Source organism: Lethenteron reissneri, chromosome 17, assembly GCF_015708825.2.
Source record: "Lethenteron reissneri isolate LAM-NWPU_2019-01 chromosome 17, ASM1570882v1, whole genome shotgun sequence".
In the NCBI taxonomy this organism is placed as follows: Eukaryota; Metazoa; Chordata; class Hyperoartia; order Petromyzontiformes; family Petromyzontidae; genus Lethenteron; species Lethenteron reissneri.
This window is the reverse complement of record NC_083795.1, coordinates 7,492,395-7,517,408: the sequence shown is the minus strand read 5'-3', so window position 1 is coordinate 7,517,408 and position 25,014 is coordinate 7,492,395. Positions and strand designations below refer to the sequence as shown.

The following is a 25,014-nucleotide window of genomic DNA, read 5'->3' as shown; positions in this document are numbered from 1 at the left end:
CCACCCACCCCCTCGTGCACCGTCCAGGCCTTCATAGGTGCTCGCACTTGCACCCCAACAGTATGGTACAGGTTATATGGATAATCTTTGCCTTTACGTGTAAGGGCTGCAGATCGGTAACGCTGTGGTGGCTGTGAGCATTGCTATTGGGTGAAAGGCCCTTCCTGGCGCTGTAAGCCTCTATGCAGTGGCCAACGGTGGCTCTGGGCCAGGGGCTGGTAACCCCTTCACCTTCAATCAGAAAGCCACGAATTAAATATCAAACTAAGCTTGTGTAGAGGCCCTGGGAGGACAGGCGTCTATGTCGTCTGGCTGATGAGTCATATTTCTTAAATAACCTACTGACACAGGTACTAGCTAAAGTGACCCCTCGGGATAGAGTGATCATATTGGATGGCTTTAATATCCAAGCAGGTCATAATTTAGCCACCTGGGCTGGAGTGATTGGATCAGCTCAATAATAGTAGGAAACTGCTCGTCTTCTTGTAATCATCAATATGCCGTCCCGTCATTGGTGCATCCACACACCATCATAGATGCACGCCTCGTCCAAGCAACAACATCTGCTTGACTACATAGTGATCGAACAACGGATGCAGGCCCTTGTCCTTGATACCAGAACTTCCCGTGGAGCTGGTCAGCCCAGTCATCATCGGCTTGTCATCTGTAAGATACACCTGCCATTCTTCTACTGTGGTGGTGGGTGTCCTCCTGGGACCCCATTCAATCCCACAGTGGCCTGGTCTCAATTAAGTGACGAAAGTTGCAAGTGAGTATTCAGCTGGGGTTGGGTGAGGTTTGGAACTATGCATTATTTGGGTCTTTCGGTAAAGTCACGTAGATAGGTTCAAAGAAAATAACAAAAACATAACAAAAAACTACGACGTATCGATCGCAACACAAGTGGTCGTCATCAGGAAAAGGGGGGTTAGTTTCTAAAAAGAACTTTAACCAAAGACCCAATTAATTTGAATTCCTGTAATCGCGAAAGCTTTAAGTTTATAACTATGGTTCATGAAGCCCAGAGTTCCACAGAAAGCCTGAAAGATGGAGGTGTTCCAGCTAGCTCCCACCGATTACATCATCCCACGTCGACGAATGAGGAGGCTTATGACAGCCTTCGCTCAGAGGTTCGTAGAGCCATCCGGCCCTGCGAGGATGAGTGGTGGTGGTTTACAAGAGGAGGTGGTAAATGCTTCAGTAGATCACGACAACGAATCACTCTTTAATGACATCTAAAAGTAACTTGCGGCGCCATCCCTATTACCATGCTTAAGGGAAATAATGGTGATATGATCTCCGACCCCCAGGAACAACTCTGCAGGTTTTTTGAGTTTTTAAGTGAGGTATTGGGGTAGGGCAAACCCCTAAGCTCAGATAACATCACGGGGCAAGGTGGGGATGTCCTTGCTGGGGCTGCAGTGTCTCAAATATTGGAATAAATAGCTGGCTGCGGTGCCATCTGTTCAGGATGTACCAGGAGCGATCCAGTGTCTGAGACCAGGAAAATCGCCAGGCAGAGATGACCTCCCAAGCGAAATGCTGAGAGAGGGTGGTGTTTGTCTGCAGACTGTCCTGTATGACATCATTACAGCAGTCTTTACCACAGGACAGGCTATGCAGGATTGGAAGGATGTCCTCCTTCTTAAAGAGGGGGACCGTACTGATTTTAACAACTATTGGGGCATCTCCCTCCTAATGTGCCGGGAAAGGCTCTGGCAAGGATTATTCAACATCGTCTTGCCAGACATGCTCAGGAGAGGCGTGCAGAGGCCCAGTGGGATTTTAGGCCTGGGCAGTCCTGTATTGATGCCATATTTTCTGTCCGTCTGCTACAGAAGAGATATAGGGAATTACAATGGGACCTACATCTCTGCTTTATTGATCTGGTCAAGGCCTATGATACGATCAATAGGTCATGGCTGTGGGTTGTTCTGCGTGCTTTCGGGGTCCATGGCTCTGCTCACAATCAATAAAGAACGTCATGATGATGAGCAGACACAGTGAAGCTGGTTGGCTGGGAGTCCCACACATTCCCTCTTTACCTTGGGGTGCGATAGGGATATCATCAGGCTCCTAAATTAATTACCACATGTTTCAACCACGTAGTTCGAGAAACATTCCATGGCTGTAGCAGAGGACTTTTTTTATTTGGTACAGACACAGTGGGAGGCTGATCGATGCCCTGGTGCAGTCCAGGGATGGTTCCCTATTGGCCAACCATGTTATGTATGCTGATGATGTGGTGGTTGCTGCTCACTCTGAGAATTAGTTGGAGGCTCTGCTACTAAACCTGGAGCGAGTCACGAAGAGATGGGGCTTTAACATCAGCCCCACCAACACTAAGCACCTGCCTGGATATTTTGTGTCGTAAAATGCTCCACTCTCTCAACTCCCAATGAGTTATGGAACAGTTGTGGAGATAGTGGACAAGTGTCCTTACCTGGGCAGTGTGCTTTAAACTAGCTCTGGTTTGGCAGCAGAGATCGTACTCCGAATCAGTTGAGCAGCATTATATTTGCATCAGCTTCGTAAGTCAGCGTGGAAGCTACCTGGCCTGCTGCTTCACACAAAGTGTTGGGTCTTCTTCGCCACAGTTATGCCCTCCTATCTATATGCTTGCAAAACGTGGACTCCTCTGAAGGAATATCTGTGCCAGTTTGAAACATTCAGGCTGGCCTGCCGACGATCCATCCTGGCTTTAAACAGGCTAGATTGTGTGAGGAGCTTACAAATCCTTGAACGATCTGGATATTGTCCCATCAGTGAGCTGCTCCGGCAAGAGAGGCTGCGTTGGCTGGGTCATGTAATCCGCATGCCCAGCCACCGCATACCCAAGCAGCATATGTTTGGCCAGATAGAGGGTGCTAAACGGGCGCGGCACGGGCTGGAGAAGAGATTGATTGATGTGTACAGGATGATGTGGAGCTGATTAGACCTGCCGATGACTGGTATCATCGGTGTAATATCAGCCTCTATCGAGGAGGCTTCGTGAAGGACATTACTGGACAGTTAGAGGCAGTCACCCTCCAACAATAGCGGAGGGTAGAGAAGTGGCACTCACAGCAACGAGCGGAGGGCTGGCCGGCTAGATATCGTGAGTTGGCACAGTGGGGAGTACAGTGGGTGCACATATCAACGATCTTAGTCAGCGAACCTATGGCACCTAGGGTCTGGCCCGTGACCTCCTGCCATCAAGCTCTTGACATTTCACGTGACCTCAAAGCGCACCTAGCCTGGCACGAGCGCCGTGTTGAGTGTGTGGCAAAGGGGGGGGGGGTCTGCTTGCGTAAAAATGAGGGTGTGTCCGAGTGAGGGTGTGGATGTGTATGAGTGTAGGTGAGTGTATGTGGGCAAAGTAGGGGGCATAGTTGGTGCAACGGGCCTGTCATCTCAGTCAGTCCACCCATGGCGACCTGGGTCTGCCCCGTGACCTCCTGCCGGCGAGCGTTCGACACTTCACATGGCCTCAACGTGCACGTAGCCTGGCACAAGCACCGTGTTGACGTCACTGCCACTAAGGCGTTGTTGTTGTTGTATGTGGGGAGCAGTAGTGTAGCGTTTGTGGCGCTCCAAAGCCGGCGACACGAGTTCGATTCCAGCTCACGACCAATAATAGTGGCGAATATTTCAACGGGTCATGCGCCTCCACTCGGTAAGCATGTCTGGCGTGTGTCGTGTCGGCCTTCATATATGCTCCCTCGCAGAACTTGCCCCAATGGTCTGTTACGGGCGATATGTATAATTCTCTCTAGGTTTGTGACTGTCAGGATGTTTATTCTTGTAAGAGTGCGTTGACGGTACGTATTGGGGCGTGTAAGTGTGAGAGCGTGTTTGTAAAAGTGGACCAAATGCGCGTGAAAGAGTTGCGTGTGGCAGTGTGTGACGTGGGTGCCCGCTAACAGCAGATTATACTGGTAGAAACCCACTGGTTCCACCAGCCCACAGGGGCTGGTCACCCCGTGGTGCCCTTATAAAACTCAACGTTTAACCTATTCACGCAGACTTGTGCCCGCCCACACAGTCGGGCATATTTGCGGAATACACCACGCCGCCGTTGACCCTGGCTATTGACCGAGCAACCCAACGTTCCTACCTGCTCCCTCCGCAGGAATGTGTTAAACAGGTCTAAACAAAGCGACGTTAGTTCTGTGTATACATACGTGTGTGCGTGTGTACGTGTCGTCTGCAAGGCCTTCATAGGTGCTCGCGAATAGCAACTAAGTCTGCTAAGGCTGTACGTGTCAGTTGAGCGTGCTGAACACACACACGCTGATCCAACAAGGTCTATTGATCAGATCGCCTGAATGATGATGTACATACTTATGCGTCTGAGTACAAACTCACGAGTTCTGGTTAAACTCCGTTCAGTGCCTCCACGTATGAACCCAAATATGTTAGTCCAGATGCATATTTAATGGCATAGAAACGTATTTATTTATGCAACAGATTTTTTTTCTTGTTGTTGAAGCTACTCTGGACGAGTTTCAAACCTTTTGGATCTCATCGGCAGTCAGGCTGGTGGAACATACTTTTCGAGATTCCAACTCGGGTTACCACTCAACGTTGCACTACATCCATGCTACAAACTACAAGCACACACACTCAACAAAGACAAAGATCCCCCGTATAGCCTTAGCAGACGTTTGGGACAAGTGATGTTGGCAAGCACCTTTGAATGCCGGAACGTTACACGATGGGGGGGGGGGGGGGCAGCACCACACACACGACCGCCTTTGTCTCCCCAGTGGCGATGTTCACACACCGCACCAGGTTCATATTTGAGGCTGAGTCGACCTAGGGGAGGCTCAGGACCAGTTCAGATAAACGTTACTGGTGTTGGCCGTGAGCGGGAATCGAACTCAGGGGCCGGGTTTGTAGCGCAGCGTAGCGCTAACAGCGATATTGCAACTCCCCCCACACACAACACACCTATTACATACACACACAACACACCTCTTATACACACACAAAACATACCTATTACATACACACACACAACACACCTATTACATACACACACAACACACCTATTACATACACACACAATACACCTATTACATACACACACACAATACACATATTACATACACACACAACACACCTATTACATACACACACACAACACACCTCTTATACACACACACAACACACCTATTACATACACACACAACCCACCTATTACATACACACAACACCTATTACATACACACACAACACACCTATTATATACACACACCTACTATACACACACACAACACACCTATTACATACACACACAATACACCTATTACATACACACACACAATACACCTATTACATACACACACAACACACCTATTACATACACACACACAACACTCCTATTACACACACACACACAACACACCTACTATACACACACAACACACCTATTATACACACACAACACACCTACCATACACACACCTAACACAGACGCATAGGCACAATAGCCACATAAAGACAATTCACAGACGTGATTGCAGACACAAAACACACACTAGACACGTACACATACAAATATACTTACAAAGCGCACACATATACGCTTAACATATATAAATATAAATGCACACACAATACACATCTTAAATATTGTCAGGACACATACGTATGCATGCATACAGAAAGGCACAGCACACAAACAATGCACACAAAACACACACAAAGTATAAAAACACGGACACACATTCACACACCCACAAACCAAACACATACGCACCCAACAAAAACACTTACACACAACCACGTGGATATAATTTACGCACGTAAGAACAAACACAAAACACAAGCTCTACATATTAACAATAAACAAATACACACAACAGTACCCACACTTGCTAATACTCAGGACACACAAAGCACACGCATACACACACGAGACGGACAACACCACACACTTTTAAATATATATGCGTACGTAACATATACAAAGACAAAGGTTTTTGTGTAGCCCACACAGGCTTCTGGGGCAAGTACTGTTAAAGGTACACGAGGTTGGGTGGTGTTGGTGGACAACAACACGCCCGGCCGCCTTTGTCTCCCCAGGGGTCGCCGGATTCGTCGCGTCGTGCGCTAACCACTACACTGCAAACAACACATGCACACACCCACGCACATGATACATGCATACATACAAACGCGCACACGTTTGTATACATAGCAATAATCACGGTCAGCCATGATCCGTCCACTGCTGGATGAAGCCTCTCCCCTCACCCCCCCCTGTCACCGCTCACGTTCTCGCGATTCAATAATAATGATATAATCATTCTCCTGCTCACCAGTTGAGTTCATCGCTCCAGCTCTCTCATGCGGTGGGGTCATACATGGGGTTTTTTTCTTCCTGAAAAGGGCCACTAGGCAGAAACGTCGGGATTTTCTCTTTCATCTAGTAAGCAGCTAAAAAAAACACCGCTTTATTTTTTGTGTTATGTTATGATATAGACCACAACGACCACATGGGTAACAAGTTGTGTATTATGTTAATCATAATATGATGTTAGTTATACCTAACATAATATAACAATGTCCCTTTAGCGTAGAAATCAAAGTGATGAATGCGTATTGGCGTTAACGTGTTCATAGGTTTGAAAATAGCACCGCCTTACGAATACATTACGAAAGAACGTTTACAAATTTAATTACCTAGAAATATGTTATATATTAGTAATTTTAAATAGCTATTACCGTTAGTAATGTGCAGGAATTTGTTCAACGCGATGAAGGTCTCCCCACACCGTATCGGTAGTGTGAGCAGGGGTGGGGAGGGGGGTGTTTGACCATACTTCCCCACAACGGTCAGTGCGTGTTGGAGAAGCGGGGTATAGCGGCGCCAGGACCGGTTCAGACAAAAAAATAACCACTCGCCACTGATGTTAGCCGTGGTCTGGAATCGAGCTGAAGCTACCAGGTTCCATAGGTAGGCGCCCTAACCACTGCGCCACCGCTCCACCCCGCGCGATGCAGTATGTATAGACTGTGCGCGTGTACTGTCGGTGGCGGTGCAATATCGCAAATTGAGAGGCACCTGCGACAGAGACTTTTGGGTTAACTGTGAAAGCCGCGTAATCTTCACACAATGCGCTCGCTAACCACTCGAATCGCACGGGCGTATACCTTCACGCTTGGGATTAGTGGGCACGTACCGGTAATCTTCGTAATGCACCGTGATCTCCACGTGACGATCTTCGCAAGGTTACCGTTACATCCATACGTGACGCAATGAACAATGCGCATAACTAAACCGGCTTAGCACGCGAGTTACATTCCTAGCGACGGCCAACATCTTTGGTGAGTTATATCGAAACGATCTTTGACAGCCCACCCCCTCCACCCTCTCGTCTCACCTTTAACAACGCGCGTTGACCAGCGCGGCGCTGTAGGTCAAGAAATACCCACGGATCGACGCGGCAAGTGGAGGCCTTCATCCAGCAGTGGATTGACGAGGGGCTTGTCAACTAATTATCGTGAGCTATACAGACACAAAGATCCCCCGTATGGCCTTAACCGACTGTTGAGGCAAGTGCTGTTAGCGAGCGCCTATTAAGGCCGGAACGGCACACGAGGGGGTGGGTGGCCAGCACCACGCCCGACCGCCTTTGTCTCTCTCGTCACGGTGTTTAGACATCACTCCAGGTACTCATTTAACGCACACACACACACACCTTGATATTTGCAGCGCCGCTACATGTGATGTGAACTGCAGGTAAAACGTAACCACTTGTAAAATGAAAGAATACGGAAAAATAACCGACGCCGTACTGATTGAAGACCATCGAACGAAACCTTGACATGTTGTTACGTTACTCTTTGGGTCTTTCGGTAAAGTCACGTAGGTAGAAAAAAAATAGATCGCGACGTTTCACCTGAAGACGGTCGCTTGTTATTGCGATCGAAACGTCGTCATCTATTATTATTTCTACCCACGTGGCTTTACCGAAAGAACCAAAGAGTATGGATTCCTGCAGCCACGAAAACTTCAAATCAAAAATGTTGTTACCTTGTTACATTTTCCTGGTATTTAAATTCGACCGATGCTAAATCGAATTATTACCGCCGAAGAAGATACCCGGCACAATATGTGTGTGTGTGTCATTGGACCATCAAATATTTATATATTATCAGAGCATGTTCACCACAAGAACGTGTGATTAAAGGAGACCTGATTCATCGCAAAAATGTATCTATTTGGTATTTGAACATCTTAATAATTTCGATTTAAAGCTTTCGTGACTACAGGGATCCATATTCTTGGTTCTTTCGGTAAAGTCACGTAGAAGGGAAATAATAAAATAATAAAAATAAAACAATAAAATTATCATGACGTTTCGATTGCAACATAAGCAATCATCATCATGTGACATCATCACGTGACTTTGCAGAAAGAATCAAGAATATCTTAATAATTTTTTATTGCCAGAACGGTTAAAACCTCTTCTTATTGTTCATAATGTGTGTGTGTATTATGCAAATATACATATTGATGGTGATCCATTAATAGGTACCACACTGCGTTATTATGACCCCAACTTTATTCTCAACAGGTGGTTAAACTTTGTGAACGCCGTTTCTCGGTACCCTACTAGGGAGACGTGTTCCTTGGCTTGACGCGCGCATTGATATTGGCGGAGCAAGGAGACGTGGAGAGGCTTGGAAATTAAAATGTAGTCTTCTCGATCATCTCCCCATATTATTTTAACGGGGTATCTATAAATGGATCGCTCCTATACCTCTCAATCCACGTGTGTTTTATTTCAAACATGACCGTTTGTCATCGGTGTAAAGTCCTTGTTTAATATTATACAAAACATGTACGCAATAATTATTAGAATTGATATCCTAACATTAATTTATATTAAAATTAATATATGGGAAATCGTTGGAAACTGGGTTGAACACGCATAATTAAAAATGGTAGATGCAAATTAGCCATATACCTATTTCGAAGTAAACTAATTTGTGCTAATCTATACATGTATTATTCATGATTGTATCAGAAGACGTGATGACCTGAATACACGTAAAACGCTTTGAGGAATAAACATATTCGGGAAAATATAATTAATCTTAATTTGAAGCTTTCGTGACTGCAGGAATCTATACTATTTGGTTCTTTCGGTAAAGTCACGTAGGTATAAAATAAAATACATCACGACGTTTCGGGCGCAACACAAGCGTCCGTCATCAGGTGGGAAAAGCTCTTCCCATTTTATTTTATACCTACGTGACTTTACCGAAAGAACCAAAGAGTATTATATAGTTACACAATTACGCTGCACATCGTGCCCAACAGTTCATACACCCAACGACTTGTACGATGTGAGATCGAGTGCGAACGCCCCCGTCAATGATCCGCCCAGACAAAGACATCGCCGGTAGAATGTTAGACATGGGCGCGGGTTTCACCCTCACACAGGCTCATCAGCGAACCATGCCCATCCATCTATCAAAGACAAAGATCCCCCGTACAGCCTTCGTAGACTGTTGGGGCAAGTGCTGTTAGCGAGCACCTATGAAGTCCGGCCAGGCAACACGAGGCGGCGGGGTGGCCAGCACCACGCCCGACCGCCTTTGTCTCCCCAGTGGCGATGTTTAAACACCGCACCAGGTACTCATTTGATGTTGAGTCGACCTAGGGGATGCGGCCCAGGACCATGTTCAGATAATCGTCCACTGAGTGTTGGTCGTAAGCGGGAATCAAACTCGGGGTGGCCGGGTTCGTAGCGCGGCGCGCTAACCACTACGCCACCGCTCCCTATCCAGCTATCGAGCCATTGTGTACACAGTACCCCCCCCCCCCCCCCCCGCGTAACCTTGCTCGACCGCAGGGGGCAAGTGCTGTTAGCGAGCACCGATGAAGTCCGGAATGGCATACGAGGGGGTGTGTGGCCAGCACCACCCCCTACCTACGTAACACCAGGAACTCATTTAACGCTAAATCGACCTAGAGGAGGCCCAGGATCGGTTAAGATAATCGTCACTGGTGTTGGCCGTGAGCGGGTCGCCGAGTTTGCAGCACTGCGCTAACCACTGCGCCACCGCTCCCTACACAAACACACACACACAGACGAACACATACTCGCACACACGATGTGTGTATGCTGCGCACAAGCGGTCTGGTTGATCGACGCGCCCATGACGCAGCAGCCCGGAATGCGCTCGACCTCATCGCATCTCGGATGGTAAGCAGGTTGGAACCTGGTTAGTACTTTGACGGGGAACTGTATGGCAATACCAGGTGGTGTAGGGGTCAGGCTAGGAGGCAGATTGGAGATTGCACTACGCCAATGCATTCTCGAATCAAGCTGTGCGGAGTTGGGAGTGACGCCCTCCTCGTATGTTCGCGTTTCCTGCGGGTCGTGCTGTTTCCTCCCCCGACCACCCACGATGGAATTTGTCCCTACATCCCAATGTAGCAGCACCCTCTTGAAAACAAAAAAGAGTCTTTCCATGGTAACTAAATTGTTTTATTTGTAATGTATGGGTGTGGCTCAATGGTAAGCGAACTGCTTTCCGATCCCCGACCACGGCCAGGCAATCGTCAACCCGTGATCTGATCCTGTTCACTGCCTCCCTTCACCGACCGGGCAACTGAGATGGGCTCGAGAAATCCCCACGATCGACACAGCGTGTGCGGTCCTTCGTCCGGAGCCAGTGGATTGATACGGGACTGTGTGTTGCTGATGTTGATGTTGTTATTATAATAATGATCGTATTGCGATAATAGTTCGTGGCGACGGCGACAGACGCGCGTGAGATTTCCCACACCACGTGCGAGCGTCATCTGATGGCGCGCTCGAGATTAAAAGTAGCCGCGCTAATGCCCCGAAGCGCAAAGCAACTTATTATTTGTTTCAAAAGGCGTTCATTAGACGCGTGTGTTCTTATTGCTAAAGACAAAGACTGATTTAATCGTACGTAATTTTCATATCCGTGTGTCAGTCACAAGAGCTATACACATCGGTGTATTTAAGATTTGCTGGGTTACGACTTTACATTTGACACACAATAAACATCAACGGTGTTGTCACACTTGATGAGCACGTTAGTTTGTGTGTATTGGTCAAGTGTTGCGTTCGAGTCATACAACATCACACGCTGCACCGTATACCCCACACTGCACGATTCGTATGTTACGTTAGCGTTGTGCTTGCGCCTATCGCCCCATGATGCCCATGAACTCTGTTGGCCGAAGAATGAGAACACGCCCGAGACGGACGCCCAGCGGTTGAACCGGCCCGTCGCGATAGCTGCTGCTAGCTCGGTCGATTTGTCATCGCACGGTGACGTGACAGGGGTGGCGGCAGGTTTGGGTGAAAGCCTTCACGCAGCAGTGGGTGGATCGTGACTAAATGACGATTATGAGCACGGCTTCTAAGAGTCGCTGTCAAAGCACGGTCCGAGATCCGCGTGCACCACCGCGGAGATGGAGCGATCAAAGCGACTCGATGGCTCGTTGTGTCGTCTCGTGACCGCGAGGAGTGACGACTGAATCGGGAGGTGGTTCCTTCAGCAGTGGAGTGATCCTGACTGATTGGGGATGATGATGATGATGAACCACTCGCATCATCTCGGCTACTGGTGACTCTGAGCTAAGCTCAACTCGGGGCTGTGATTAAGTCCAGTTCCAGGCAATGCACTTGGTATTTGGCGCAAAGTAGCGGACAAAGAAAAAACAGAGATGCGATTCATGCAGACGACAGCTGACACAAACCCTCACATCCATTGACAGCGATGGCAGCGCGATTTGCGAAGAACATTCTCGTCGCGATAGTAAACGTCGCCACACGTTTGTATCTCATCATCTGCTTTGATCAATCCACTGCTGGATGAAGGCCTCTGCAACCGCCCCCCCCCCTCCCAAGCTCCCCCCAGCCCCCTTTTCGTTTTCCTTTGTTACGGCGTGATTTGTTTAAACGTTGTCACGTTCAAGATGGATTAAAGACAACCACAATGCGCATCACGTGCGTGCAAGGGCGATGCATTGAGCGGCAGTAGCATTCAACTGTGCACCGCTGTACATCGTGTTGACTCATGTTGCTTCGTGTCCATGCCAAATCAGAGCTACGACCCCCCCCCCCCCCCCCTTGCAGAGCTGCGGCAAGATTTTCGCATGGCATTGCATCTAGAATACATTTTTCGTCTCTCTATATATATGACATTCAGAGACAGGAAGAGAGAGCACACGGATGAGAGAACGTACACTGCTCAAGTGCATCATTCAAACTGTTAAGGTAGTGGCGTGGAGGCTTGGTCAGGAACACTGCGGGTGGCGAGAAGGGTTGATGGGCCATGGTGAAGAGAAATGACGGAGCGGCAGTCAAGGAGTGGAACGAGACCGACGGACAGGACTCGTCCATCGGGGAAGATGGAGCCATGACATCAGCTCGTGTGTTGAGGAAGAAGCGAGGTGTGGATTATTTCACCGTGACATATCGTTGACTTTGTGACGATTGGTAACGGCTGACGATGACTGCATATGCAAACATCGCATTAATAAGACGCGCGCAGTGGGATTCCAACCAACGTCCTTGGGTATTTCACAAAAGCACAGCATCCCCCCACATGCAACTCACCGAGCGCCTTCCGCCTGCCACAAAATAAAAAATGAAACAGCCTGAGACCTCAGTTGCACTAAGGCCATCGCATTATCTTTGCACCGCACATCCCGCGATCAACAAAAGGGTAGATTCACTTTAAAATGGCCTTGTGCGGGCATTTAAATGCACGCTGCGTCTGCCGCACGCACACGTTAGAGCATCGCCCTTACTTAATGTAATAACACGCACACGTGGGTGGGGATATTTCAGTGGCGTTTCAACTGCGCGCATTGAGAAGCCTTGCGGCCCTATCTACTGTACGTGTTATTACTCGGAGTTGTGGTGGTGGTTAGTGGTGGTGGCGGTGGAGGGGTGATAATGAGCCATCGTCGATTCATCGATCGATCGTTATCGATTCCGGAGCTCGCGATGGGGGTGGCAGTGCAATGGAGTTGCGTTCCCCCAAACACGTACCAGGTGTCAGTAGAAAATGATCCAAATCTGGTCTCCCCACACGCACCCACCTTAACTTTTCGTATTTAAAATACAATAAACTGAATTTTAAAAAGTATTGCGCAATTGTAAAAAAAGCCTGCAGAGAGGGGTAGAGTGTTATTAATTATGCTATTTATAGCGGCCCTTTGAGTGCCGATCATCAATAATTTAGCACGATATTCCGAGGCTAGGCAGTCAGTGTACGTAACTGCTATGAACACGCTTCAACTCACACAAGAAAAGCAAACAATAACAAACACGTACACGTACGACTGTCTATTCGTGTTTAGCTATTAGCCTTTACATAAATAAACCTTTAAATATATTAGCATACAACTTATACTAGAGCTTACACGACAGAGCAAATGTGATCATTTACATGTATGCTATATTTCTAATATCCTTCACCATCGGTCCCTTCTTTATCAGCGTGTCCTGGCGAAGCCCAATAATAGCAACGGACATGCGTCAAAGAGACGGAACGCGTCCGACAGGACATCCAACCGAGCGAGATGGAGCGATGATGAACTCAACTCGTGTGCCTGGGTTGCTGCTGGGTGGATTTGTCAGATCGCAGGGGTCGTGATTGGTTGCGGTGAAGGCCTGGCTACGGCCTTCAATCAACAGTGGATTGACAATGGCTGGTGATGATGCCGATGACCCTTTTTTTAACATACGATAGTGTAACAATAATATCGGCGCGTTTGTGGGTGTCATTTAGCACGTGCGCTCGTGAATCGGCGATACCGTGTCTCGCGTGGCGAACACTTCGAATGAAATGCACACATCGTCATACTTCCCCGCGTTTTGTTCCTCTCCGAGCGAACGGTGAAAAGCACGCGCTCTACTGCAGTGCACGTGACGTCACGGGTTCGCGAGGTCACCTGTGCGACATTCATATTTCATTCGCACGTGCCATTATCTGAAGGCACCACCATATGGCAGTAAAAATTCAATACAATCTAGAGAGCATTATCTGTTAAACCTGCCAAAGCATACACACTCTTAAATTAGAATTACACGTTTACACGATGCATGGGAAAAAAAAATTGTTAGAGTGTAATATAGTAAAGCGATGCGTATTGACCACCCCCCATGCAGATATTAGAAAGCATCAACGGCTACTGCGAGCAAATACGACCGGGTCCAAACAATCCTACGAATTGGCACATTTCCGAACCCCGCCTCTCAAGATTCCAGCGAGCGCGCAAAGATCTCCATCCAAGGGCAAGCGTCGCCGTGGTGGTGGTGTCTAACTTATCGAGCAGTGGACAGAAGAGAAATTGAGATTGGCGTCCGTGGCTGTAGGGGCACGGACCAGACACATATGAGAGCCAACTGGAGCTGCAAGGCAGATGCGGACCACGCACACCGGGACCATCCACCGCCTGGCTGGGTCAATTCTGGGGCCTCCTGAATGATTTACTTTTGGCCAGAATGTCCCCGCTGTCCACCCATGCTGTCCGTCTTTTGAACGTGTTCAGGCGAGTTAGATGGCGTGCGGACGAGCACGCGGGCAAGGAGGTTGACTCGCCAGCAATGCGAGTAAACAGGCAGGCTAGAATCGCGCATGAAGGCTTGTTAAGTGGGCAGGCGCGTGGTTTTCACCGTTCGCTCGGAGAGGGACGGGCTAGCGAGCGGGCAGACGGGCAGGAATGGCAAGCAAACGGGCTGGAGGGCTCGATAGTAAACGGGAAAATGTGCAGGCGGGCTGGGTACGCCGGCGCGCGGCCAGTGAGGCTCGGCAGGCGGGCAGGAGAACCAGTAGAAATGCAGGCGGTAGCAGCGGCCCTCCGCGGTCTTTTGTGCGGCACCTGGAGCGCCCGGCTGACCCAGGGATGACCTCCCCAGCGAGATTGCCCCCTCCCCTTCCCTGGGGCTCTCAAACCAGGTCAGGGCTCGCTAATGAGCGCGCCTCCCGATAGGATGTGGCGGCGTGGCCCTCCCCCACCTCCCCTCCCTCCCTCCCTACATTGCTTTCCCCCGCAACTCCCACCCACCACCACCCCCCCCCCCTTTCCGTCTCGCGCGACGGCTGGGAGTGAGTGTGGGGGGGCCTCCGCATGCACACGGGGCGAGCGCGTACAGTGCGTGTTCGTAAGGAGGGATGTGCAATATATGGGTCGTGTTCCCGTGCACTCATCGGAGGTGGCATACACATTGTGCCCACACACCACACACACATATTATAGAGTCACTCTGTACTGCACATGTTGTGCACGAGATATATTGGCACAATGTGGACATGTAGGGCCGAAGCATGCCGTAGAACCAAGGTCTATACGCTATAATACAACACATCTAACACACACGCTTCTATTCACGAACGCATTGCGTTGGTTTATAATTACACGCATATTACGCACGGACGTAACGTGTCCGAGAGGACTTCCTTCCAACCGTCGGGGAGATGGAACGATTAAGTCAGTCCGTGCGCTGGTGCCAGGTGGATTGTTGCATCGCAGGATTCGCGAAGAGCTCCGGCGACTTGTGGAGGCCTTCATCCAGCAGTGGATTAAACATGGGGCTGATGATGATGATGATAACGCACACGTTACCTATGACTAAATCGGCCGGAAATTGGCCCGATCGCAGCCGCTCTCGGAAGCTAAGCCCAGTTGAGCCTGGGTCGTGCGTGGGTGGAGGACTAACACGTACACAAATGTGCTCTAGGCTGCGGCCGCTCTACATGTTGGGGAGTACAGGGTAGTACAGCAAAAAAAAACATTGTTGTACCGTACGTATATGCTCCCACGTCTGCTCCGCGTGCATTCACTATACACCGTACACCGACCTGGGTGAAGTGTGGTCTAATAACCCACACGACCTCATCCAGCAGTAGATTGACAAAAGTAATGTATACTACATGTGCGCGGGCTACAGATTCTTTATTCGTACACGTACAACGTATAGACAATGCATAAATACATTCACATACCGCATTGCATAGGTTCCTCGCACACGTGCGAGCTAATATTACGCTACATAAGGCGTACGTATTTGTAGGACCTACGTTTTGTATAGACGGCTTCATTTTCAGTCGGAGCTGTCTGGGGCAAAGTTCCGGATTATTGTTAGTGAATAAATAAATAAATAAACGGATCTCTGTGTGTGTGTTTGTGCATACAAGTACATTCGTACACATGGACGATGCATACGGATTGTGGCACATGCTATGCACGTGTTGTATAGACTGTAACAAGCACGTGCGTTAGGATGGGAAGACGGGGCGATCGTGTGATGTGGAAGGCCATCGGTGTCGCTTTGGCAAAGACAGTCCCTCGGAAATCCGTGTAACTCGAGCATTCTACAGCGCAATATCAATAAACAAGCGTGAAAATACAAACGTGATCATTCACACGCGTATATTAGTGTGTGCGTGTGCAGTGTGCACGTGTAGTGGTTTGTGCACCGCGCAACGAATCACACGACCCGAGTTCGATTCCCGCGAAACGGCTAGCATAAAAAATCATTGATAAATATCCGAACCGGTCCTGAAACTACGAATCGGCCTCACATGATTACTTGGTGAGATGTGTAAACAATATCACGAGGATGACAAAGGCCGCCGGGTGTGGTGCCGACCACCAACCCCCTCGTGTGCCGTGTTGACCTTCATAGGTGCTCGCTAACAGCACTTGCCCCAAGAGCCTGTTAAGGCTATAGGGGGGACCTTTGTGTGCGTGTACAAATACAATACATTCACGCGTGCAGGTCAATTCGCACGACAATTAATTGGTAGCAAATATTCTAGATTTGAAGTTTTCGTGACTGCAAGGGTTCATAGTCTTTGATCTTTACGATAAAATTACTGTATCTCACTTGATACAGTAATTTTGCTGTGACGGTTGCACCTGAAGACGGAAGCTTGTGTTGCCTCCGAAACGTCGTGATTTAATTTATTTTCTTTTTTTACCTACGTGACTTTACCGAAAAAACCAAAGAGTATGGTAGCAAACAAACACGATTATTATCGTGAAGGATCGTAATAGGTGGTGGCAGCGACTATACTTGGGGAGGCCTTCATCCAGCAGTGGATTGACCATGGCTACTGCTGCCTCCTTCCCTACCCGCTGCTGATGATGCAATACATACCTTGGTATACGATACTCGTAAGCGCACACATGTAGCGTATGAGATATGTGCATTCGCAAATGCCCGTAGCGGTAAAAAAGTTTGGAGAACTGCGTGTAAGAATTATATCAACAAACGCGCCTCTATGCTACAAATACAATGCATTTCTGTCCGTCGATTTAGATATTAATTACAGCTCATCATTCAATATATCGACATCTCTCTATTCAGCGATGTTAATACATCACAGCTGACATAAATATATTCGTGACGATCCTCTCTCCGAGATTTTTTACGATACTGTGAATAGTTAAGGGCATCATCAATTGTGATATTCATTTTTTGTCAAACATTATTTGTCGATAAAACGTTCAGGTGCACCTTTACCGTACCCACGTCACTTTCGCAATGCAAAGATATAATATATAGTTCGCTGTTAAATCAAGTTAGCATAATATATGTATAACATTAAAACAATCTCACCGCCTATAACAACAGTGACGCGCGTATCGCGATTGACGAATGTGCCCGCTGTCGGCACCGGGGTAAAGATGCACTCCCAAATAATACGATTACGAGCTAATATTTTATTGTCTTACTTGCAACCGGTGTAAATACGTATGTGGTAAGGGCTGAGTATTATTCTAGTTATTATAAACAAGCACCTATCAACATAAATATTTTATTTTTAATCATCATTATTATAAACAAGCACCTATCAACATAAATATTTTATTTTTAATCAGCAAAGGCGAATGTTTGCTGGTAGTAATATACGCGTACATGACTATTCAATTCCTATGTTATGAGTATTGTCTGTAAATAATTATCGATACGATAATTAGTGTGTATATTAGTATAAATATGAATTGTGAAATAAATTAATTTATACTTCATTATTTGAGTCTCAATTGTGAAATATGAAAATTAATATCAATGCAAATAGTACGTTGTGTCGTTAAATATTATTTAATTCGAAAATACGGAAGCATTTAAACACATGGGGATACGGAGATGAAAGTATTATATCACAATGTTATAATTATTGTTTTAGATCTGGTATGCGCGTATACACACGCATTTATATTTTACTTATGTTGTATGTATGCGTGATAATAAAACATTTTCACCCCCACCGAAAATGTGAACGCGTATGATGTTATACAACATATTTTTCGCGTAAAACAACAACATAATAAATACACACGTACTATCGTTAAATTAATTTTCACCAAACCGATATAATTACACTTCAAGCAGCATGATGACAGCGCACGCACCTGTAATTGTGCGGTGGTAAAATTGTTTGTAAAATAACCTTCTAAAATATCTTGCCATCTAGCGCGCTCTTCCAATCTTCACGGAAGCATGGCAAATGTTCACCTCCAGTACATAGGCAATGTTTGCGCACATTACGAATTCGCACGTCCGAATAAAATTGCCAACGGTTAGGATTCGCATAAAGGGAAAAAAAAACATAAGCAGCCAACGGAACTTGCCTTCGTGGCGAGTGAACTAGCTCTGAACAATTAATCGCGCGTTTCACGCAGTTGACGTTTGGTGCGACATCGCCACGTATCCCCCAACCATCGCTTAATCCGCTGCGATCTCGGGACGAGCATGCGCATCGACGCGGCCGGCGACGCGCGCTCTTCGAGTGAGACGAGTGCTTTCGGTGCGGGTTAGGTATCCTCTGCGCAGGTGATGGTAACTACAACTGGCACTTGGAGCAAACAAAACAAAAGGCAACAGACTCGTCAATAAACACCGCCTGCCCTGAAAGGAAACGCTCGTTTAGTATGCGACGTTTCGGGAAGTGGCCTTCGTAGCACAGTGGCGCCTATGCGGTAACTGCCCAACGCGGTATCAAAGGAACGAAACGGTGTTGAAATTAACAGATATTGCCGGAAATATTTTTTGTTTTATTTCGTCGAGATGTTTCAAATCTCTTGTCTCGTTAACGTATTACGGACACGGATGAGTACGTCGTGGTATACTTTAGTTAGCACAGCGCGGGAGTTTATGTCAATCTATTTCAGGTCACGGTGGTGCACGTACAAAGTTTGATTTGCAAGAGGCGCGCTGTGGTTGTGCTGCACGTGTGTCGACATCTATGCGTTCAGCCAAGCTCGATTTCGAATCATCGCATGGACCTACAGAGATGACAAAATAATGGAAATACCCTCCCCCCCCCCAAAAAAATATCTTACGTTAATAACAAAAAGTAAATAAACGAACTGAAAAACGAATTGCGAATTAAGCCGATGTAGTTTTGGGCTATAACGTAATAAAGTGAGCGGGCTACGTCCATGCTGCGACGAGCGACTCACACGATCAGGCGCATCAACTCGTCTGTACGCAGCGACAGACGGACGCTCAAAGCTCGCTCGCTCGCTCCGCTCCCTCGTTCTACAGCTCGGCAGGGCCTCGGCTGTCACAATACGGCAGCAAAGAATTATGCGTGGGAGCCCCTTTTCTTATTTCCCTACAAACAAATAAATGCTGGACGAAAAAGAAGAAGAAAACAAAAGTGAGTGTGTGTGAGAGAGAGAGAGAGAAGAGAAGGAGGGAGAGTGGATCGAGTTCATAATTACTGCTAATGATTTGCAAACAACTGCCGGGTTCTTTCACGGGCGTCAATCACGCGGGCGCGTGGGCTTTGTCCGCGCGCGCGGGGCCCGCGTCACTCACGCGGCCCGGCTCGAGAGAGGAGGAGTAGGAGGAGGGTCCAGCACTTAAACCATGCTGCTGCTGCTGCTGTGCGATTTATCAACAACATCATCATCATCATCATTCTACCCTCTAGCACAGAGCCCTGAGAAATCAGGGCTGGCCTACCCTCGCCACGCACGCACGCACACCGTCGCAAGCGCTGTCGTCCGCTGTCGACGACGAGTAATTATTCTCATCCTCGCGAAGGCGTAAAATGGTAGCACGGCTACGAAACAACAGCGGCGATTAACACCAAATATACTACAGCGACTCCAGCCACCGAGTAGGACCGTCACTAACCCTATTTACGTGATGCAAGTAGGGCGGTACGGGTTGGACATGAGGCTTGCATTGAGGGCTTCATCATTCTCGCTCGATATGTTGAGGAGCGCTGATAACTTCGGCTGGCTTGGATTATCGGCGTAAGGCACTACCACTGCAAAGGCGAAGGTACTCCCCGGCCATAATCATAAAAATAATAATCCTATATTACCGTACTGTACTCGATATTCACGTAATTTTACGAGAACAAAATAAGTATCACGATGACTGAACAAGGCGAGGCGTGTATGTGTGCGTGGTGTATGAGAGGCGAGTGGTGTGTGATCTACGTGTGGTGTGTGAGAGGCGAGTGGTGTGTGATCTACGTGTGATGTGTGAGAGGCGAGTGGTGTGTGATCTACGTGTGGTGTGTGAGAGGCGAGTGGTGTGTGATCTACGTGTGATGTGTGAGAGGCGAGTGGTGTGTGATCTACGTGTGGTGTGTGAGAGGCGAGTGATGTGTGAGAGGCGATCTCCGTGTGATGTGTGAGAGGCGAGTGGTGTGTGATCTACGTGTGATGTGTGAGAGGCGAGTGGTGTGTGATCTACGTGTGATGTGTGAGAGGCGAGTGGTGTGTGATCTACGTGTGATGTGTGAGAGGCGAGTGGTGTGTGATCTACGTGTGATGTGTGAGAGGCGAGTGGTGTGTGATCTACGTGTGATGTGTGAGAGGTGAGTGGTGTGTGATCTACGTGTGATGCGTGAGAGGCGGGTGGTGTGTGTGTGATCTACGTGTGATGTGTGAAAGGCGAGTGGTGTGTGTGTGATCTACGTGTGATATGTGAGAGGCGAGTGGTGTGTGATCTACGTGTGGTGTGTGAGAGGCGATCTACGTGTGATGAGGCGAGTGGTGTGTGATCTACGTGTGATGCGTGAGAGGCGAGTGGTGTGTGTGTGATCTACGTGTGATGCGTGAGAGGCGAGTGGTGTGTGTGTGATCTACGTGTGTTGTGTGATCTACGTGTGACGTGTGAGAGGCGAGTGGTGTGCGTCTTCCGTACGTGCGCGTCTGTGAATGGACGCGTTCAACTGCGCGTTGCAATGATTGGGTCACGTTCGGTCGATCGGCCCGTAGCGTCGTCTTGTCGGTAGGCGAGTGTGGAATACGCCGCGATGAAAAAAAATTGTTGCATTTCGTAGGCTTAAATTTGAATCGATAAATACCGCGCGCCCCTCCCTCCCTCCCACACCGCCCCCCGTGACCGAACTTGGCTGAGCGCCGATCAACATGGCGCTTCTTCCATGCAGCTCTCGGAGACAATGATTCGGCGCTGGCCTGGTCCATACACGCGTAAATGTACGTGTGTGTGTGTAGCGGTTAGCGTAAATGTACGTGTGTGTGTGTAGCGGTTAGCGTAAATGTACGTGTGTGTGTAGCGGTTAGCGCGCTGCGCTACAAACCTGGCGATCCGGGTTCGATTCCCGCTCACGGCCAACACCAGTGACGATTATCTGAACCGGTCTTGGGCCTCCCCTAGGTCGACTCAGCCTCAAATGAGTAGCTGGTGCGATGTGTAAACATCGCCACTGGGGAGACAAAGGCGGCTGGGCGTGGTGTTGGCCACCCCTCGTGTGCTGTGCTGGCCTTCATAGGTACTCGCTAACAGCACTTGCCCCTACAGTCTGTTAAGGCTATACGGGGGATCTTTATCTTTGTATATATATATACACCGCACGTGTATATATAGGGAGGGGTGGGGGGTCAACACGTGCGACCCAGGTTTGATTCCCGCTCACGGGCAATAGCAAGTGACGATTATCTTAACTGGTCGTAGGCCTTCCCCTAGGTCGACTCAACATAAATTGAGAACCCGGTGCCGTGCATAAACATCGCCACTGTGGGAGACAAAGGCGGTCGGGCGTGGTGCTTGGCAACCCACCCCCTCGTGTGCCGTGCCGACCTTTATAGGTTACTCGCGAATAGCACTTGCCCAAATAAAACCTGTTATGGTCGTGAGATATTTGTCTTGTATACACGGATATACGCACGTGGGTGTATCCAGTAGCATGTACACAACAACATATCCACGTGCAGCGGTGATATGCATAATAGATCACGAACACACTGCTGCGTTTGCAGTTGTGCACAAATACAATTAACAACAACAATACACGGCTTAGGGTGCTGTTGACAATGCGTTTATATATTTAGAGATCCCCGCTTTAACATTTATAGACTTCAGGTTAAAATATTGTTAGCGAACGCATATTCAGGCCGTACACATGCACACGCATATCCACGTAGGCGTATACACGTGAATATGCACGCAAGCGTACAAAGATATTACACTACACATATATACACGTAAAACACATCTACAATTTACATACTACACAACATACACACATACACAACATACACTACTACACATACACAGACACCTACAGACAAAAACATACACCCCTACACACAAACAAGCATATCTAAACACACCTACACATCTAAACATACACACGTAACAATCACAACAAATGAACACGTGTACGCGTTCAGAACAACCGCTGCCAAGTTTCTAACAACGGGAGAGGAAATCCCAAACCCCCGAGCTAAGCGAAAGCTTCTTCTCGAACAGTTTTGCTTCTTAAGACATTTCAAAATCTTCCTAAAATGTATTTAAAACGCGTAAAATAACGCATTACGAATACGTCTGTGTGTGTCTTTGTGCCGCGCCGGATCTAATTGGTGCTCGCTAACAGCTCTTTTCCCAATAATATATTAAGAGCTATACGGGGGATCTTTGTCTCATCTCGTCGTACGGTGGGTTGCCGTGACAGCGCTGCGCCGCGGATATGGCCATCCAAGTTCGATCCCTGCTCAGGCCAACATCAGTGACGATTATCCCCCCCCCCTGGGTGGACTCGGCCTCAAATGAGTAGCCGGTGCGGTGCGTAAACATCGCCACTGGGAAGACAAAAGTAGCCGGGCGTGGTGTTGGATATCCCCCCCCCCCCCACTCATCGTTTGCCGTGCCGGCATTCATAGGTGCTCGCTAACAGCCTCAACAATCTGTCAAGGCTATACGGGGGATCTTTGTCTTTGTAGTGCCAGGCGGCTAAGGCAGAGCAAGGTATCGCAGTGGGGAGCCCAGGTGGTGCGCCTGTCAGTGAGTCAGTCAACATGGGTCTGTCCCGTGACTTGTCAGCAGCGATACATATACATTTCACGTGAGGGCCTCAAGGTGCACCTAGCCTGGCACAAGCGCCGCGACGACGTCACCGCCACTTAGCGGCGCACGTCAGCTGCTGTGCGAGCGTGTACGCGTGTGTGTGTGCGTGAAAAGAATGAATAGACGCTGCAGTTTGAACTTGAGATTCGACTAAAGTGCTGGAGGGAACGCGTTGATGCCCAGGCGAAGTCACCCTCCCCCCCATTATCCCCCTCCCACCCCCTACCACCACCACCACAACCACCACAACCAACCCCGTACCTCGCACAAGGATCCTGCGGCAGTAGTCGGGACCGGTGGGATCCGAAGACCCGTCCTTGGCGCAGTCCTGGCCAGAAGGCGGCAGGTCGGGTGAGGATCCCGCCTCTTCTCGCCTTGCTTTCGCTGCAGTGCTCGACCGACCCTGCTGCTGATGATGATGATGATGTTGCTGATGCTGATGTTGCTGCTGCTGGTGATGTTGCTGTTGTCCCTGCCCCTTGGCGCTTTCGTCTTCCATGTCCCACCGCGCAGGCGCCCCTTACTCACGGGGCATGGGCCCGCCGATTCGCTCGCCGCGATGAGATTGAGCCGAGTTCCCCGCGGGTCCGTGAGCCAAATCGCAGGCAGAGCCCGAGACACGGAGATAACGAGGGCTGTGCGTGCGTGCGCGCGTGTGACAAATAGACCGAGAGAGAGAGCGCGCGCGGGCAAGCGTGAGCGGGCAGAGTTGGCGGAGAGAGCGAGCGAGAGAGTGAGAATGAGAGAGGCGGATAAATTAAAGAGCGAGAGAGAGAGAGAGAGCTGAGAGCGGGGTTTAGTCGTGATGGAAAACAGAGGGCAGACACAGCGCGAGCGGTCCGGCGCTGCCGAGCAGTGAGAGAGAGAGAGAAAGCGGCGAGAGAGAGCGGTGATTTGGAATCTTCGCCGGGCCACGAAGCGTGGTCGACACCGCGCTCAGCACAGCACTGGCGATGCGGTCGGGGGCACGGCGGGCAAACCCTGCAGGGGCTTCTGCTGCTGCTGCTGCTACTGCTGCACACGCGGCGCGGAAACGGTGGCGAGCGATGAGGCCTCGGCGCGGCCGCTGTGCGCGGTCAGGAGGAGTGCGAGCGGCGATGATGCCGGCTCCTATGATCATCCGCCTTTTGATTGACTGAATAATAGGCCAACTCTGCGAGAGCAAGCGCCTAACGCCAAGGCAGTATCCCGCCCTTCTCCCTCCCTCTCTTCCCTACCCGAGCCCCCCCCCCCTCCACTACACCACCCGTCCCCACACCGACTGGACCCCCCCCCACTCTCCCAAACACTGCCCCCCCCCCACCTCCACCCACCCCCCTACCCCCCCACGACGCGCGCGTCCGCTCCGCGTGACAAACTATAGATCGGAAATAGAGGCGAATATTTCAAGGCGCTTTCTGCTTCTTTTTTGTCTTACGCGCGCGAAGGGAGCTCCGCTTCCCGCGATTCCACCTCTCCCCGCCGTCCCCTCCACCCCAACAGCGACTCGGCGTGTGTGGAGGAGAGGCCCGGGCAGCAGCAGCGGCGGCAGCAGCAGGGGCAGGTAGACGTGGAGGCGTGCACCGCGCAGCGAGATCGACTCACTCGCAGAGTTCGCCAGCGCGCGCGTCTCTTTCACAACCACGACCACCGCCAGAAGGTCTCCGAGTGCGACAACTCCACGGCCGCGCGTGGATGGAAA

The 25,014-nt window shown here is 49.2% G+C and overlaps 1 protein-coding gene across 1 annotated transcript in view; it reads right to left on the bottom strand.

Annotated features, from left to right (window-relative positions):
• Nucleotides 1–24,429, bottom strand: part of LOC133343417 (ventral anterior homeobox 1b-like) — a 39,609-nt gene extending 15,180 nt beyond the window's left edge. Inside the window, exon 1 of the mRNA XM_061553000.1 lies at nt 23,595–24,429. Coding sequence (XP_061408984.1) covers nt 23,595–23,832 — 238 coding nt within the window. The 5' untranslated portion in view covers nt 23,833–24,429. The remainder of the gene's footprint in view (nt 1–23,594) is intronic.
• Nucleotides 24,430–25,014: the final 585 nt, after the last annotated feature.